Raw genomic sequence first — 18,717 nt, 5'->3', positions numbered from 1 at the left:
TTTATTTTATTTTTCCATTAGAGTTGACATTTAATATTATATTAGTTTCAGGTGTGCAACATAGTGATTAGACATTCATATAATTTACGAAGTCTAGTACCCACCCGGCATCATACATAGTTCTTACAACAGTATGGACCGTATTCCCAATGCCGTATTTTCCACGGCTCTGTTTTATGTCTACCAATTTGTACTTCTTATTTTATTTACTTATTTCTTTCCAATTACAGTTTACATTCAGTGTTACTTTGTATTAGTGGCAGGTGTACAGCACAGTGGGTTAGACAATCATGTACTTTACAAATACTGATGGTTATTGCGGGAGGGAGACTGGTATTGACCACGTGCCTTCTCTGTCGGGCGCTGAGCTTTATGGTTTCAGATACTGTTACATTTCACTGACTTGCTCAGAACTTTATTTTGGGATCTTGTGAACAGAGAGGTACTCGTTTGATCTTGTTTTTGTTCAGGTAACTAACCAGGTCTCCCAGCCTGGCCGAGCATCCTGGCCACTCTGCTGGAGCCCAGCTGGGCCTGTCTATCTGGAGACTGAGGCCCTTCTTCCGCTCTCAGATTGTGTCTTCTTGTCCTCCGCAGGCATCTGTCACCTGTGTGACTGTTCGTTGACTGAATGTATAAACTGTGTGTGTCTCCATATATATATTGTGTACATATATATATATATATACTAGAAAGCTCGGCGGTCATACGAAATGATCGCTGTTCTAGATATTATAAATTGTAATTAAAATGATTTGTGCAAAGGTGTCTGCTAATTCAAACTGAATTACCCAGGGCAGGCGGCGAGGACGCCCCTTTGCTTAGTGCCCCACAGGGTTTCCCCCTTCTACTTGCTTAATTGCTTAGAGTAGAGTGCAATGAAGGAAACCACTGGCGGTACATTTCTTAAGAGCCACCGCTAGCTCAATAAATAAAGGTGATTTAAATAATAAAATGTTAATTCACATGTCAAAGATCTCTTTCTACACAACATTTCTTGTGTAGATCTTTCCATCATTTTTAAGCTCGCCTTGCAGAGGACCATCAATTATTTTTAATTTTACGTCCGTTCTTTCACGAACTCTTGAACAGGCAACATAAAGTTGACCGTGTCCAAATGCAGGCTCAGGTAAAAAAATGCCAACACGCCTAATTGTTTGGCCCTGAGTCTTATTGATGGTCATAGCAAAGGCAAGTTTTACAGGAAATTGTCTACGTCTCAATTGAAACGGCAACCCTGTTTGAGATGGAGCCAAATCAATTCTTGGAATGACATGTATTTCACCTTTAGAGGAACCAGTCAAAGACTTAGCTATTATGACATTATTTTTCAATTGGAGAGCCTCTAGTCTTGTACCATTGCAAAGACCCCTTCTGGTGTTAAGATTTCTTAACAGCATAATAATTGCTCCAATCTTTAACCTCAATTTGTGAGGTGGCATGCCAGAAGGTGGGACTATTTGAATGCCGTCGCAACTTCACCCCATTGGCTAGTACAGTTACGCAAGCAACCAATAAGCTATCGGCAACAAACAGACACTTAAGCCGCATATAATAAAGATTGGATGAGAGAGACAGGAAGGGAGAGAGATGAAAACCATCCACTCATAGTTGCTGTCAGTGATTGCTTCTCATATGTGCCTTGACTGGGAGGCTCCAGCCAAGTCTGTGACCCCTTGCTGAAACCAGTGACCTTGGGCTCAAGCTGGTGACCACGGGATCATGTTGATGATCCCACACTCAAGCCGGTGACCCCGTGCTCAAGCTGGTGAGCCTGCGCTCAAGCCGGTGACCTTGGGGTTTTGAACTTGGGACCTCAGTGTCTCAGGTCAATGCTCTATTCACTGTGTCACCACCAGTCAGGCAAGCTCTGTATCCCTATATCTGGTAGAACTAGACTTCTCTCCTCAAAACTCATTTGGCAAAACATGTTACCCTATCCTGGCCTATTTATTCCCCTTAGAATGAGTTTGTCAGTTTTGGGGAACAACCTCGAGTATGATTATGGTAAATGTGAACATCAATTTGAGAGGGGGCCCTGGCCAGTTGGCTCAGCGGTAGAGCGTCGGCCTAGCGTGTGGAGGACCCGGGTTCGATTCCCGGCCAGGGCACACAGGAGAAGCGCCCATTTGCTTCTCCACCCCTCCGCCGCGCTTTCCTCTCTGTCTCTTTCTTCCCCTCCCGCAGCCAAGGCTCCATTGGAGCAAAGATGGCCCGGGCGCTGGGGCTGGCTCTGTGGCCTCTGCCTCAGGCGCTAGAGTGGCTCTGGTCGCAACATGGCGACGCCCAGGATGGGCAGAGCATCACCCCCTGGTGGGCAGAGCGTCGCCCCTGGTGGGCGTGCCGGGTGGATCCCGGTCGGGCGCATGCGGGAGTCTGTCTGACTGTCTCTCCCTGTTTCCAGCTTCAGAAAAATGAAAGAAAAAAAAAATACTCAATTTGAGAGGAACTAGCCATTCTCTTCTTGTGTCCTGAATGAAGGCTTTAGAGCCTCATCACCTTGACATGCGATGGGGCAGGCAACCTTGTGCCCATTTCACAGATGACTATGGCGAGACGCTGAGAAGTGAGGGCTGGCGCCCCCTGGTGGCAGGCAGAAGGAACTCGGACATGTTCATGTGCACAGCTCTCCCTTGGACTTCTCCCTTCCAGGACACCTTCATTCACTCACTAGGTGTTTGTTGAGTACCTACTATATGCCAGGCACTATTCTAGGCTCCAGGGACACTGCAGCGAACGAAACAGGCAAACATCCCAGCCTTCATCAAAGAGGTGACATTCCAAAGTGGGGGTGCAGACCATGGACAGGTTGCGAGAGAACAGCAGCTGTTTCAGTTTGTGACAGTTACGGTGAAGGAAATTCAGATGGCGAGGAGGCGGAGGGACGCAGAGGGAGGTCACCGGCAGGGCGGTTGGGGAAGACCTCTCACTTCTCCAGGGAGGGGAGACCGGAGGATGGGGAAGAGCTGGCGTTGGGGTGAAGCAGGGCCCAGCGTTCCAGGCGGGGGACCAGCAGCAGAGAGCCTGGGCGGGGGTTGGGGGGAGGCATGCCCGGAGGCCCGGGAGGCTGACCTGTGTCCAGGGAAGACCGTGTGTGTGTGGGGGGGGGGGGGGAGGCGGCAGGAAGGCGAGGACTCAGCCTGCAGGTCATGGTGAGGGACGTGCATTTTGTCACCTACACAGCCGGGTGCTCCTGCACAGCCTCAGCAGGTCATGGTGAGGGACGTGCATTTTGTCACCTACACAGCCGGGTGCTCCTGCACAGCCTCAGCAGGTCTTGGGCTGGTGGGCAGAGGAGGAAGAAAGGACTCTTCCTGGTCACGTGCCTGGGAGCACACTCAGACCCTCGAGTGGGGGGCAGAGGAGGAAGAAAGGACTCTTCCTGGTCGTGGGCCTGGGAGCACACTCAGACCCTCGAGTGGGGGCAGAGGAGGAAGAAAGGACTCTTCCTGGTCGTGGGCCTGGGGGCACACTCAGACCCTCGAGTGGGGGGCAGAGGAGGAAGAAAGGACCCTTCCTGGTCGTGGGCCTGGGAGCACACTCAGACCCTCGAGTGGGGGCAGAGGAGGAAGAAAGGACTCTTCCTGGTCGTGGGCCTGGGAGCACACTCAGACCCTCGAGTGGGGGCAGAGGAGGAAGAAAGGACCCTTCCTGGTCGTGGGCCTGGGGGCACACTCAGACCCTCGAGTGGGGGCAGAGGAGGAAGAAAGGACTCTTCCTGGTCGTGGGCCTGGGAGCACACTCAGACCCTCGAGTGGGGGGCAGAGGAGGAAGAAAGGACCCTTCCTGGTCGTGGGCCTGGAAACACACTCAGACCCTCGAGTGGGGGCAGAGGAGGAAGAAAGGACTCTTCCTGGTCACGGGCCTGGGAGCACACTCAGACCCTCGAGTGGGGGCAGAGGAGGAAGAAAGGACTCTTCCTGGTCGTGGGCCTGGAAACACACTCAGACCCTCGAGTGGGGGGCAGAGGAGGAATAAAGGACTCTTCCTGGTCGTGGGCCTGGAAACACACTCAGACCCTCGAGTGGGGGACAGAGGAGGAAGAAAGGACCCTTCCTGGTCACGGGCCTGGGGGCACACTCAGACCCTCGAGTGGGGGACAGAGGAGGAAGAAAGGACCCTTCCTGGTCATGGGCCTGGGGGCACACTCAGACCCTCGAGTGGGGGGCAGAGGAGGAAGAAAGGACCCTTCCTGGTCGTGGGCCTGGGGGCACACTCAGACCCTCGAGTGGGGGGCAGAGGAGGAAGAAAGGACCCTTCCTGGTCGTGGGCCTGGAAACACACTCAGACCCTCGAGTGGGGGCAGAGGAGGAAGGAAGGACTCTTCCTGGTCGTGGGCCTGGGAGCACACTCAGACCCTCCAGTGGGGGCAGAGGAGGAAGAAAGGACCCTTCCTGGTCACGGGCCTGGGGGCACACTCAGACCCTCGAGTGGGGGCAGAGGAGGAAGAAAGGACCCTTCCTGGTCTTGGGCCTGGAAACACACTCAGACCCTCGAGTGGGGGGCAGAGGAGGAAGAAAGGACTCTTCCTGGTCGTGGGCCTGGAAACACACTCAGACCCTCGAGTGGGGTCAGAGGAGGAAGAAAGGACTCTTCCTGGTCACGGGCCTGGGAGCACACTCAGACCCTCGAGTGGGGGGCAGAGGAGGAAGAAAGGACTCTTCCTGGTCACGGGCCTGGAAACACACTCAGACCCTCGAGTGGGGACAGAGGAGGAAGAAAGGACCCTTCCTGGTCGTGGGCCTGGGGGCACACTCAGACCCTCGAGTGGGGGGCAGAGGAGGAAGAAAGGACTCTTCCTGGTCACGGGCCTGGGAGCACACTCAGACCCTCGAGTGGGGGCAGAGGAGGAAGAAAGGACTCTTCCTGGTCACGGGCCTGGGAGCACACTCGGACCCTCGAGTGGGGGACAGAGGAGGAAGAAAGGACTCTTCCTGGTCACGGGCCTGGAAACACACTCAGACCCTCGAGTGGGGACAGAGGAGGAAGAAAGGACCCTTCCTGGTCGTGGGCCTGGGGGCACACTCAGACCCTCGAGTGGGGGGCAGAGGAGGAAGAAAGGACTCTTCCTGGTCACGGGCCTGGGAGCACACTCAGACCCTCGAGTGGGGGCAGAGGAGGAAGAAAGGACTCTTCCTGGTCACGGGCCTGGGGGCACACTCAGACCCTCGAGTGGGGGCAGAGGAGGAAGAAAGGACTCTTCCTGGTCACGGGCCTGGGAGCACACTCGGACCCTCGAGTGGGGGCAGAGGAGGAAGAAAAGACTCTTCCTGGTCACGGGCCTGGGAGCACACTCGGACCCTCGAGTGGGGGCAGAGGAGGAAGAAAGGACTCTTCCTGGTCGTGGGCCTGGGAGCACACTCGGACCCTCGAGTGGGGGACAGAGGAGGAAGAAAGGACTCTTCCTGGTCGTGGGCCTGGAAACACACTCAGACCCTCGAGTGGGGGGCAGAGGAGGAAGAAAGGACTCTTCCTGGTCGTGGGCCTGGAAACACACTCAGACCCTCGAGTGGGGGGCAGAGGAGGAAGAAAGGACTCTTCCTGGTCACGGGCCTGGAAACACACTCAGACCCTCGAGTGGGGGGCAGAGGAGGAAGAAAGGACTCTTCCTGGTCGTGGGCCTGGGGGCACACTCAGACCCTGGAGTGGGGGGCAGAGGAGGAAGAAAGGACCCTTCCTGGTCATGGGCCTGGAAACACACTCAGACCCTCGAGTGGGGGGCAGAGGAGGAAGAAAGGACTCTTCCTGGTCGTGGGCCTGGGGGCACACTCAGACCCTCGAGTGGGGGGCAGAGGAGGAAGAAAGGACCCTTCCTGGTCGTGGGCCTGGGGGCACACTCAGACCCTCGAGTGGGGGCAGAGGAGGAAGAAAGGACTCTTCCTGGTCATGGGCCTGGGGGCACACTCAGACCCTCGAGTGGGGGCAGAGGAGGAAGAAAGGACCCTTCCTGGTCGTGGGCCTGGGGGCACACTCAGACCCTCGAGTGGGGGGCAGGGGAGGAAGAAAGGACCCTTCCTGGTCACGGGCCTGGGAGCACACTCAGACCCTCGAGTGGGGGGCAGAGGAGGAAGAAAGGACTCTTCCTGGTCGTGGGCCTGGGGGCACACTCAGACCCTCGAGTGGGGGGCAGAGGAGGAAGAAAGGACCCTTCCTGGTCGTGGGCCTGGGGGCACACTCAGACCCTCGAGTGGGGGGCAGAGGAGGAAGAAAGGACTCTTCCTGGTCACGTGCCTGGGAGCACACTCAGACCCTCCAGTGGGGGCAGAGGAGGAAGAAAGGACTCTTCCTGGTCACGGGCCTGGGAGCACACTCAGACCCTCGAGTGGGGGCAGAGGAGGAAGAAAGGACTCTTCCTGGTCGTGGGCCTGGGGGCACACTCAGACCCTCGAGTGGGGGGCAGAGGATGAAGAAAGGACCCTTCCTGGTCACGGGCCTGGGAGCACACTCAGACCCTCGAGTGGGGGCAGAGGAGGAAGAAAGGACTCTTCCTGGTCGTGGGCCTGGGGGCACACTCAGACCCTCGAGTGGGGGCAGAGGAGGAAGAAAGGACCCTTCCTGGTCATGGGCCTGGGGGCACACTCAGACCCTCGAGTGGGGGCAGAGGAGGAAGGAAGGACCCTTCCTGGTCGTGGGCCTGGAAACACACTCAGACCCTCGAGTGGGGGCAGAGGAGGAAGAAAGGACTCTTCCTGGTCGTGGGCCTGGGAGCACACTCAGACCCTCGAGTGGGGGGCAGAGGAGGAAGAAAGGACCCTTCCTGGTCACGGGCCTGGGAGCACACTCAGACCCTCGAGTGGGGGGCAGAGGAGGAAGAAAGGACTCTTCCTGGTCGTGGGCCTGGAAACACACTCAGACCCTCGAGTGGGGGGCAGAGGAGGAAGAAAGGACTCTTCCTGGTCACGGGCCTGGAAACACACTCAGACCCTCGAGTGGGGGGCAGAGGAGGAAGAAAGGACTCTTCCTGGTCATGGGCCTGGGGGCACACTCAGACCCTTGAGTGGGGGCAGAGGAAGAAGAAAGGACTCTTCCTGGTCGTGGGCCTGGGGGCACACTCAGACCCTCGAGTGGGGGCAGAGGAGGAAGAAAGGACTCTTCCTGGTCACGGGCCTGGGAGCACACTCAGACCCTTGAGTGGGGGGCAGAGGAGGAAGAAAGGACCCTTCCTGGTCGTGGGCCTGGGGGCACACTCAGACCCTCGAGTGGGGGCAGAGGAGGAAGAAAGGACCCTTCCTGGTCGTGGGCCTGGGGGCACACTCAGATCCTCGAGTGGGGGCAGAGGAGGAAGGAAGGACTCTTCCTGGTCACAGGCCTGGGAGCACACTCAGACCCTCGAGTGGGGGGCAGAGGAGGAAGAAAGGACCCTTCCTGGTCACGGGCCTGGGAGCACACTCAGACCCTCGAGTGGGGGGCAGAGGAGGAAGAAAGGACTCTTCCTGGTCGTGGGCCTGGGAGCACACTCGGACCCTCGAGTGGGGAGGTGAATTCCGAGCAAGGGTGTCCCTCTCTGAGGACTGCAGTGGTCTCATCTTCTGTCCCAAATCGTCCCTTCCCGGGAGGCTGACCAGCCTGTGGGAGGGCGGCGTGGTAGCCCAGGGGAGGTGGACCCTGGAGCAGAGCTCGCCAGTCTCCGTGAGGCCGGGGCGTCCCCGCCTCGAGGACGTGTCTGCTGATGCCCGGGGCCACCCCCCCACCCCGCTTTCTCATTTCTCCCCAGTCACGCCCGTCCTGCGTCCCAGGAACTCACCCACTCGTGGCTCCGGGCTCCTGTTTCTGTCGTCGCTTGTCCTGGAACCCAGGACAAACCCTGCATCCCCTCCTCAGCTCCGGATAACTCGTCATTCCTCAGAGCCACTTGCCCTGACGGCCCCTGCAGGATGGGAGGGACTCCCCCCAAATCTGTCCCTTTTCATTAGGACAAAATGCCTTCCCAGAAAGAGCCCTAATTACGCTCTACTTAGATCGCATTGACTAGACCTGGACAGTGAGGTCAGCGCCAGCCGCCTGAAGGGGTGACTGGGGAAGTGGGGAGCAGAATTGTCCAGGTGGCCCTTGGACCGTCGGTCTCACTTGTGAACTTGTTAGAAATGCAGGTTCTCTGGCCCCTCTCTGGAAACTCAGGACAGGGTGGGGGTCATGACGATCAGTCCCTAACAAGCCTCCAGCGATCCTGATGGTGGCCGCAGGATTAGACCAGTTGTGACTCAGCGCCCGGGCCTGGCCACACTGGTCCCTAAACAGACCTGATGTTCCTATTGAGGCAAAGGGGCGAGGTGAGCCTGGCTGGACACACAGCCAGTTATCTAACAGCCTGTGAGCCAGTGTGGCAGCCGTCCGGCAGGTCACTGGCCCCTTGGGCTTGGCCTTTGGCCAACAACGTGCCATCTGCTTCTACCTTCACTGTGTCCTTATGACCGGGTTACCCTGGGCGGCCCTCTCTAAGTGTCCGGTCACCAGACACTGCTTTTCAGGAATGCTCCTCGCTGACCCACGGGCAGCTTGGCAGAGCTGGCGACTGCTTCAGGTGGGACAGTGGAATGACCAGAAGTGGATGGATGATTGTCTCGGTTCTCCCAGGACTGCGGGCGGGGTTTCCAGGGGTATAGGACTTTCCGTGATAAAACCAGGGGGTGTCCCGGTTTTCCCTAAGATGGTCACCCTCAGGAACTGACTCTTAGTGGACAGAAAGTCATCCCAGTGTGCTAAGGTGAGGGGTTCCATCCCTGGTCAGGACACAAATGAGCGCCCACCTCAGAGGAACAACTGAGTGGAACAGTGAGTTGATGCCTCTCTCTCTCTCTCTCTCTCTTTCTCTCTCTCTCCCCCTCTCTCTCCCTCTCCCTTCCTCACCCCTCCCCATCCCACTCAAATCAGTGGAAAAATTAAAAAAATAAATGAAGGAAAGTAAGAATCCGACTCTCTGACTCTTGCACGCAACCCCCCACCCCCACCCCAGCTAAGTAGTCTCGCCAGCATTCAACAATGCCGTGTCTAGGACCGTGTGTGGCCTGGCCCATTCACAACAGAGCCCGTCTCAATCTGCTTACCAACTGCCGGCCTTGCCCTCCTGCACCCACGTGGGTGCCATTATGTAAATATCCGTATGCCAGGTCTCAGGGAGATGCCCAGTCAATGGAAAACACAGGCCGCCGTGCCAAACTCATTTAAATCCCATCTAGTTCCATAGAGAAATGTGCATTACGTAGGGTACCCCAGCGCCCTGTCCGTTATGTCCGATCGCCCCCAGGAAACACGCAGATTGGTAGGGGATGTGGATGAGTCAGATTATTTTCCACGTTACAATACTGATCGTTAAGATAATAACAGCCTCCGGCGTTTGCCCGTTCACACAGTCATGAGCAGCCCTCTCCCGTCAGTCAGGAGACCAGTGGAGAGCCACGCCTTCTCTCCTCCGGGGAGAGAGCTGGGAGCCAGGTGGGGCCCAGGAGGGCAACGCCCGGCATCGGCCAGACTCGCCGCGGGCTGTGCTCGGTGACTGGGCCCCCCAAACCCCTCCACCGGCCAGACTCGCCGCGGGCTGTGCTCGGTGACTGGGCCCCCCAAACCCCTCCACCGGCCAGACTCGCCGCGGGCTGTGCTCGGTGACTGGGCCCCCCAAACCCCTCCACGCGGCGGCTGTGTCTGAACAGCTCCCGGCGAGCAGGAGCAGAGGAGAGGCTGGGCCCTGCAGACAGACTCCGGAGGGAGAGCCGGACCAGCAGGAGGAGGCTGGTGCATCCTTTTCCCCGGCTCTCTGCTCCAACACCTCGCACCCCCTCTGCTGGGGTGACCGGCTGGAAATACCTCTCCTGGGACACACCCGGGGGGAGGGGCGACTGCAGACACCTGGGGCCACTCAAGAGGTGGCTCTTCCGAAAGTGGGCGCCACGTCCCCCGTGTTACAGATGAGATGGTGGGGGGGGGGCACACAGGCCACGTGACTCGCCCACGGTCACTCAGGCAGGGACAGATCCTGAGCAGTCTGCATCCAGGCGGGGTTCTCTGGTCCCTGCAGAAAGTTCAGGGACTGCCCCAAGGAGAAGGGGTCTTAATGGGGGTGGGGGAGCCTTCATGAGGGAGAGCCCCTGCGAGGCATGACAGAGGCCAGGTGGGAGTCCCCCCCGCATAGGGGCTTTGGGGAAACTGCTGTCCAGGCAGCATGGCGCAGCACGGGGCCCTCTGGGAAGCCAGGCGCTGGTGCCGGTGGAAGACAGGTAGGTGACCAGCGCCAGCGGGGGGGACCTGCCTCACGGGACCGTGGGGGTCTCGTGAGGGGATACGTACAGTTCCTAGCTCGTTGCTGGTCACGTACAAGTACTGTACAGCCCGAGCCCCTGACTTTTCTCCCTCGGCCTTCAGCAAGTGGGGAAGACCTGAGGTAGGGGCTTCCTTTCCCCGCACGTTATCCTCAGAGGAGACCAAGGTCTGTCGCACAACCAAGGTGTTGCTACGTTAACCAATAACCCGTCTCTCTGTGCTAACCGAGCACGTTAGGCGTTAGAGGGCACACTGGCTTCTGACCTTGGCTGGGCGGGGACGTGCTTCTGCACAGTTATCCTCCGCTGTGTAAGCTTCACACACAGGGAACTGGCGGTATTCACCCCCTTCCCCGCGCCCTCGCCCCCTTGTTACATAGCGAACCAATCGTTCTACTTTATCTTTGGTAAATAGCGTATTTCTCCTGGCTACCGGAAGCTGGCTGTCATCCAATCTAATTAAGGAATATTTCCCGAACACGCATTACGTTGTCCTAGGAATTGCGTTTGGCACTGTGAATACGGAGGTCTTCTCTCAATCACTCCTTACGCCGAGGACTACTTGCCGAGGACTACTTGTCGAGGACTGACCGCGCGCTACCACTGCGTTAGGTGCTAGGGAAACAGTAGAATAAAGAAACATGGGCCCTGGCCGGTTGGCTCGGCGGTAGAGCGTTGGCCTGGCGTGCGGGGGACCCGGGTTCGATTCCTGGCCAGGGCACACAGGAGAAGCGCCCATTTGCTTCTCCACCACCCCCTTTCTCTCTGTCTCTCTCTTCCCCTCCCGCAGCCAAGGCTCCATTGGAGCAAAGATGGCCCGGGTGCTGAGGATGGCTCCTTGGCCTCTGCTCCAGGCGCTAGAGTGGCTCTGGTCGCGATGCCCCTGAGGGGCAGGGCATCGCCCCCTGGTGGGCAGAGCGTCGCCCCTGGTGGGCGTGCCGGGTAGATCCCGGTCGGGCGCATGCGGGAGTCTGTCTGACTGTCTCTCCCTGTTTCCAGCTTCAGAAAAATACAAAAAAAAAAAAAAAAAAGAAACATGGCCTTTGAGCTCGGTGGGCGTGGGAGGGCGCTCCGGGCACTGGAGGGCCTCGAGCTGTGGGGAGGAACTTGCTCTCCTCCATAGGATCAGGGGGGCAGCGTGGAGCGCCTCAGGGTGGGGTTTCAGAGATGTTGGGAGACCATGGTGGCCCCAGATGAAGGTGGATTAGACGGAGAGTGGCCCAGAGGCCGACAGATGGGAGAGACGGGGAGGAGGTAACGGGGACCTGACCTGCTGAGGGACCGGTGATGGGGTCGGGAGAGAGAGAAGTCAAGGATGCATTCTAGGCTCTGAGTTTCTGAGGTCAGGTGAGTGTTGAACTGCTCATCCTGGGGTCTGCTTTGAACCTGTGGCGTTGAAGGTGGCTCGGAAGCCTCCAAGGAGCTGTGAGGTGGGCAGGGATCGGCACACGCAGGCTGGAGGGCAGAGAAGCCTGGGAGAGCCATCGGCAAACGGTGGTGATGGAAGCCTTTGCGGCCAGTGTGAGGGGAAGGTTGTAGGATGCGGGCTGGAGGGGCTCTGTGTGTGAGGTTTGGGAAGACGAGGCTGTGTGTGCAAGAGGAGTGGACGGTGAGGGGGGTCCTGCCGTGGAAACCAGGCAGGTGCTTCGAAACAGAGAGCGTGGCCACGGACAAGGAAGACAGAAAGGCGTCCGTTGCATGTAGTGCATGGCCGTAAGCTGTTGAGCTGTAGGGACGTGGTCAGAAGCCAGACTGGAGTGAAGAGCTAGAAATAGCAAGACTGAAGAACCCCATCAAGAAGTCCACCATGAAGGGGAGATACAGAGATGGGATAATAGCAGGAGGCGTGGGCTCCTCCTCATCCTGTAGCTCACAATGCCAGGGCTTAGACTGGCATCCAGGCAGGAAGGAACCATGATGTGGTCAAGGCAGTTGAAGGCTCAAAATTTCTATAAAAGAGGCAGGATTAGCTTCTTGGACACTTACACAGATAAGCTGATATAGAGTGTGTAAACTAAAAGCGCCAGGTAGACGAGGTTGGCACCAGACATGGGGAAAGGTCAGCCTGGCGAAGAGAACAACAGCATGTACAAGAACTTGGTGTCCTGGCCAGTTAGCTCAGTCATTGAGCATCGGCCCAGTGTGTGGATGTCCCAGGTTTAATTCCCAGTCAGGGCACACAGGAGAAGTGACCATCTACTCTCCACCCCTCCCCCTTCCCCTTCTCTTTCTCTCTCTTCCCCTCCCGCAGCCATAACTCTATTGGTTCAAGCACATCAGCCCCTGGCACTGAGGACAGCTCCATGGAGCCTCTGCCTCAGGTGCTAAAAATAGCTCAGTTGGTGAGCATGGTCCCAGATGGGCAGAGCATCACCCCATAGGGGGCTTACCGGGTGAATCCCCTTTGGTCACGTGTGGGAATCTGTCTCTCCGTCTCCCCTCCTATCACTAAAAAAAAAAGAATTTGGTAATTTATGTGTCCAAGTTTTTCTCTGTCATCCCTACCCTAGAGACCCACTGGGGAGACATTAACTGCCAAATGTATGCTTTGGGGGCGGGGATGGAATATGTCAAGGAGTATCCATTCAGTGATGGGGGCCGGAATGGAATATGTCAAGGAGTATCCATTCAGTGATGGGGGCCGGAATGGAATATGTCAAGGAGTATCCATTCAGTGATGGGGGCGGGGATGGAATATGTCAAGGAGTATCCATTCAGTGATGGGGGCGGGGATGGAATATGTCAAGGAGTATCCATTCGGTGATGGGGGCGGGGATGGAATATGTCAAGGAGTATCCATTCAGTGATGGGGGCGGGGATGGAATATGTCAAGGAGTATCCATTCAGTGATGGGGGCGGGGATGGAATATGTCAAGGAGTATCCATTCAGTGATGGGGGCGGGGATGGAATATGTCAAGGAGTATCCATTTGGTGATGGGGGCGGGGATGGAATATGTCAAGGAGTATCCATTCAGTGATGGGGGCGGGGATGGAATATGTCAAGGAGTATCCATTCAGTGATGGGGGCGGGGATGGAATATGTCAAGGAGTATCCATTCAGTGATGGGGGCGGGGACGGAATATGTCAAGGAGTATCCATTCAGTGATGCGGGCGGGGATGGAATATGTCAAGAAGTATCCATTCAGTGATGCGGGAGGGGATGGAATATGTCAAGGAGTATCCATTCAGTGATGCCGGCGGGGATGGAATATGTCAAGAAGTATCCATTCAGTGATGGGGGTGGGGACGGAATATCTCAAGGAGTATCCATTCAGTCGGAGTGCTGCCCCAGCAAATGTAATGCAATTCAAACCAGAAGCCATTTGGAATAAAATAGTTGGGTATGTAGGTTAAGAGCTTTCGAGAACCAACAAAGGTTTGAGAAGTCTGACTTGTTTCTCCTCCCCTCCCCTCTTTCTTTTGCAGTCAACTTTGACCATTTTCAGATTCTCCGGGCCATTGGTAAAGGGAGTTTTGGAAAGGTAAGAATGATGGATCTTAAAAAAATATCGAAAATAAAATATAAATGTCCCAGCCGGTGGGCTGTGTGTGCGTGTATGTGCGTGCGTGTGCGTGTGCATGTGTGCGCGCGCGTGTGTGTATATATGCACGTGTGTGCGTGCGCGTGTGTGCGTGCGCGTGTGTGTGCGTGTGTGTGTCTGGTGTTCTGGGGCTGTGTGTGTGTGTGTGTGTTCTGTGGGCTGTGTGTGTGTGTGTGCGTGTGTGTGTGTCTGGTGTTCTGTGGGCTGTGTGTGTGTGTGTGTCTGGTGTTCTGTGGGCTGTGTGTGTGTGTGTGTGTGTGGTGTTCTGTGGGCTGTGTGTGTGTGTGTGTGTCTGGTGTTCTTTGGGCTGTGTGTGTGTGTGTATGTGTGTCTGGTGTTCTGTGGGCTGTGTGTGTGCGCGTGCGTGTGTGTGTGTGTGTGTGTCTGGTGTTCTGTGGGCTGTGTGTGTGTGTGTGTGTGTGTCTGGTGTTCTGTGGGCTGTGTGTGTGTGTGTGTGTGTGTGTGTGTGTCTGGTGTTCTGTGGGCTGTGTGTGTGTATATGTGTGTGTGTGTGTGTGTGGTGTTCTGTGGGCTGTGTGTGTGTGTGTGTGTGTGTGTGTGGTGTTCTGTGGGCTGTGTGTGTGTGTGTGTGTGTGTGTGTGTGTGGTGTTCTGTGGGCTGTGTGTATATGTGTGTGTGTGTGTGTGTGTGTGGTGGTCTGCGGGTTGCTGGGCCCTGTTTGGCAGGAAGATCTGGACTTGCCAAGATTGAAATCTAAAGGAAATCGGGATAGTTTCCTTTGGATCTGCTGTAATTTCACCTCGAAAATTAAATTACCACGGCAGCCCTGGTTTAGGTGAATTACGCTGGTAATTATTTTGAGGTCGCTGATGCTATTTCTTCCTTGAGGATCTAAATGAGGATAGTGGAAAAAACCCACACACTTATGAGATGGTCAACCTCTGCTCCTTCCTCCAACATGAGCATTGTATAAATATGTAGATAAAAAGGTATTTGGAAAGAATACTTACCACGAGATCTGCCCTCGAGCAAACTTCTCTGCACCCAGTGTATGATTTGGCTCTGGGCACAGTGTTGTCCAGCAGGGCTCCAGAGGTTCTTCATCTTGCTGGACTGAACTGTATGCCTATTAGTTAGTGACTTTGACTCTCCAGGCCCCCTCCCTGACGCTGTCCAAGGCGACCACAGTGACTGTTTTAGAGACCCCACTTAGCTCGGAAACATGCTGTATCTGTCTTCCTGTGGCTGGCTCATTTCACTTCGGGTAATGTCCTCAAGATGCCTCCAAGCTGTAGCATACTGCAGACTTTCTTTCTTTCTAAAGGCTTTCGCTGTGTCTGTGTGCCACGCTTCTTTATTCCTTATCTGTCCCCTTGAGCCACATTCTCCGTCTGTATCACCACCTACGCCCCCACCCAGGAGACGGGTCTGTGGTTAGAGGGGAGTTCAAAGACGAGTCTGTGTTCATAAGGAGCATCTGGTCCTCACGCAGTATCTACCCTCCGGCCAACAAGCATTTCCCTTGGGGTGTTTGTAACCACTGGACCACTGGGGGGTCAGTCAGCCAGGGCTCATGAGCACGCAGGCTGTGTAAAAATGGACGTGTCCGTGTCTTCCACATCAGGTTGTTGTGGTAAATAAATGAGATTATATAGTTGAGTTCCCATCATGTAACCAAACCACCACTTAGTCGGTATTGATTCCCTCACTGCTTAGGCACTTTCCCTCCTGAGAAGCAGGGAGTGGGGAAGAGAAGACTTTAACTAAGTGTGTGTGTGTGTGTGTGTGTGTGTGTGTTGAAGGAGGTAGTAGTAACAGGCATGCCTGGTTTTTGCATGGAAGGACATTTGTGTGGACATACACGTGGACTGGGACAGGCGGGGCTGTTGTGTACATTTACATTCCCAGAGCACCTCACCCTGTGTGATGTGTTGCTGTTGACAGATGGTGGGACAAGACTTGGCAAGGTCATGGTCTTGCATGGTACTTGTTCTATTGGAAACCCACATAGTTCTGATTTAACAGAAGCTTTGCCACTGAGTTTTCTCTAATTCTATGTCTTGTTCTGTTATTGGGAGTTTGTGTACAATACCAGATTTTGAGTTTCTGAGGTCAGGTGAGTGTTGAACTGCTCATTCTGGGGTCTTCTTTGAACCTGTGGCGTTGAAGGTGGCTCGGAAGCCTCCAAGGAGCTGTGAGGTGGGCAGGGATCAGCACACTCAGGCTGGAGAGCAGAGAAGCCTGGAGAGCAGAGAAGCCTGGAAGAGCCATTGGCAAACGGTGGTTTCTTCATTCTTTCATTCATTCATCCATTTACTTATTGCTACATCCAAAGATCCAACTATTTACCCATCCATGCATGCATCCATCCATTCACTTATCCATCCATCCATTTATCCATCCATCCATTATCCATTTATCCATCATCTATCCATCCACCCATCCATCCATCCATCATCCATCCATTCATCCATCCATCCATTGTCCATCCATCCATCCATCACTCATCCATCATCCATCCATCATCCATCCATCATCCATCCATACACACACACACACACACACACACACACACACTTATCCATCCATTTATCCATCCATCCATCCATCCATCCACCCATCCACCCATCATCCACGCACCCATCTATCATACGGATGATCACTTTGTTCTGGATTCTGTTCTAGGGTCTGAGATACAAAAATGAACCGGGTATGGTGCTTGCTTTTAAGGAGCTCTCCTACATGCAGGAGGCAGACAGATAAACAGATCATTAAAGTCCAGTCTGAAAAACAATGGTGGAGAAAATCCCAGGAGGTGTGGGTACACAGGGGTGAGTTTGCAGGATACCAAATGCAGACTTCACAGAGTACATGTTCTGTAGAGGGCAGGGTTGACTAGATGTTTATCCAGTATTTTCTGACATTTTAGTGTGAAAATTTGCAAACATACAGCAAAGTTGAAGGAATTTTATAGTCAACACCTGTATTCACCATTTACATTCCACTTAACATCAACCAAACTTATTTTATGAAATGCCTATCCTATTCATCCATTAATCTATCTTTTCTTTTATGCATTTTGTAGTAATCTGAAAATATCTGTATACTTACCCCAATTATCTCAGCATTTGTCCATAGTTTTTCTTTTGCTGTAATAGCACATACAATAAATACACAATCTTAGGTTTGCATTTGTTGAGTTTTGAGAAATGCATACACCTGCGTAGCGTGAAGATTTTTCAAGATATAGACGATTACTGTCGCCTCAAAATCCCGCTGACCCTGTCCAGCCAAAACTCATCTGTATCCCAACCACTTCATCCTCTGGAGGTTAGATTTGCCTGTTCTAGAACTTAATATATAAATGATATCATACAATAAGTACTCTCCAGTGTAAGGCTTCATAATGTTTTGCATTTTGCCTAATGTTTTTGAGATTCATCCATGTTGCTGTGTGTCAGCACTTTTTTCTTCTTACTGATGAATAATGTTCATTCTATTAACGTATCACAGTTTGTTAATCCATTTTCAGCATGACAAGACTCTTAGACTGTTTTTAGTTTTTGCTGGTTTTCAGAAAGTTGCCATTAAACTTTGTAGTCCTTTTTTTGTGAACATGTGATTTCATTTCTCTTGGGTTCAGATCTAGGATTAGAATTGCTTGGTGGAGAGGGTTTGTTTTACTTTGTACAAAACCGCCGAAGGGCTTTCCAATGTGGTTGTGCTATTTTGTACTCGTACTAAGTTCCATTTGCTTCACATCCTGGCCAACATGTGGTACTCTCAGTATTTTTCACTTTAGGTATTCAGTAGTATCTCAATCTGGTTTTAAATAGCATTTCTCTGATGAGTAATGGTGACCATTTTTTTCATGTGCCTAAAAGACCAATCTTATGTCTTTATTTGTGAAGTATGTATTCAAAACATTTTGCCATTTGAAAACTTGGGTTGATGTATTATCGCTGAAGTGTGGGACAGAGATGTAGATACCAGTCCTTTCTCAGATATGGGACTATTCTCTAAGAAACTGTAGTTCATCTGTTAATTTTATTGGTGGTGTACTGTAGTGCACAGACATTTTACGTTTCGATGAGGTATAATGTATTGAGTTTTTCATTTTGGGGTTATTGCTTTAAGTGACTTGTATAAGGAAACCTGGCTTAAGAAAACATACTCATGTCACAAAGATATTTTCCTATGTTTAGTTTGTGAAAGTCGTGTGAGTTAGCTTATAGGTTTAGTTCCTTTAGAGTTAAAATTTTTTGGATGATGTGAAGTAAGAGTTGAGGTTCATCGTTTTCGTATAGGGATGGCCATTTCTTGAAAAAATTTTTCTTTGCTTGTTGGATTGCTTTGACGTCCTTGTGAAAAGTCAGATGCCTTTTAGAAGTGGGAGGTCTACTCCTGCATCCTAATCTGTTTGTCTTACCTACTCGTACAAATACCAGACTGTCTTAATTACTGTAGGTGTATAGTAAATCTTGACATCAGGTAGTGTAAGTTCTCCAAATTTATTCTTTTTCAAAATTTTGTGGACATTCTAGGTCTTTGGACTTTCATAGAAATTTTGTACTTGCTTGTCAATTTCTCAAAAAAAATGGGTGGGAATATTATTGGGTTTATATTAGCTTTATATATCAACTTGAAAATACTTGCTATCTTAACAACATTGAGTCTTCTAATTCACAAATAAGGTGTACCTATCTCTCTGTTTCTCTTTACCTTTATTTATTACTAAAGATTCTTTATTTTGATAATGTTTTGAAATTTTGTAGGCAGGGGCTTTGCCCTTTTATTTTGTATCAGTTCTTTTCCTAAATTATTTATGAAGTTTTTCTTCAGGGGGGCACTATTTTAATGGAATTGTTTTTAATTTAATTTTTTATTTTTTATTGCGAGATATAAAAATACAATTGATTTTTATATATTGTATCCTGAAATCTTGCTAATTAAATTATC

General features: G+C 53.0%; 1 protein-coding gene across 3 annotated transcripts in view; it reads left to right on the top strand.

Moving 5' to 3' along the window:
- Positions 1–18,717, top strand: part of STK32B (serine/threonine kinase 32B) — a 274,593-nt gene that overhangs the window by 52,139 nt on the left and 203,737 nt on the right. For 2 of the 3 annotated variants that reach the window (XM_066387650.1, XM_066387651.1), the window contains exon 2: positions 13,682–13,737. The exons of the other annotated variant lie outside the window; for it this stretch is intronic. In XM_066387650.1, coding sequence (XP_066243747.1) covers positions 13,682–13,737 — 56 coding nt within the window. The remainder of the gene's footprint in view (positions 1–13,681; positions 13,738–18,717) is intronic. 3 annotated transcript variants of the gene reach the window in all.

This window comes from Saccopteryx leptura, chromosome 5 (genome assembly GCF_036850995.1).
Source record: "Saccopteryx leptura isolate mSacLep1 chromosome 5, mSacLep1_pri_phased_curated, whole genome shotgun sequence".
Lineage (NCBI taxonomy): Eukaryota > Metazoa > Chordata > Mammalia > Chiroptera > Emballonuridae > Saccopteryx > Saccopteryx leptura.
The sequence above is the reverse complement of the archived record's forward strand: the minus strand, read 5'-3'. Positions and strand labels throughout refer to the sequence as shown.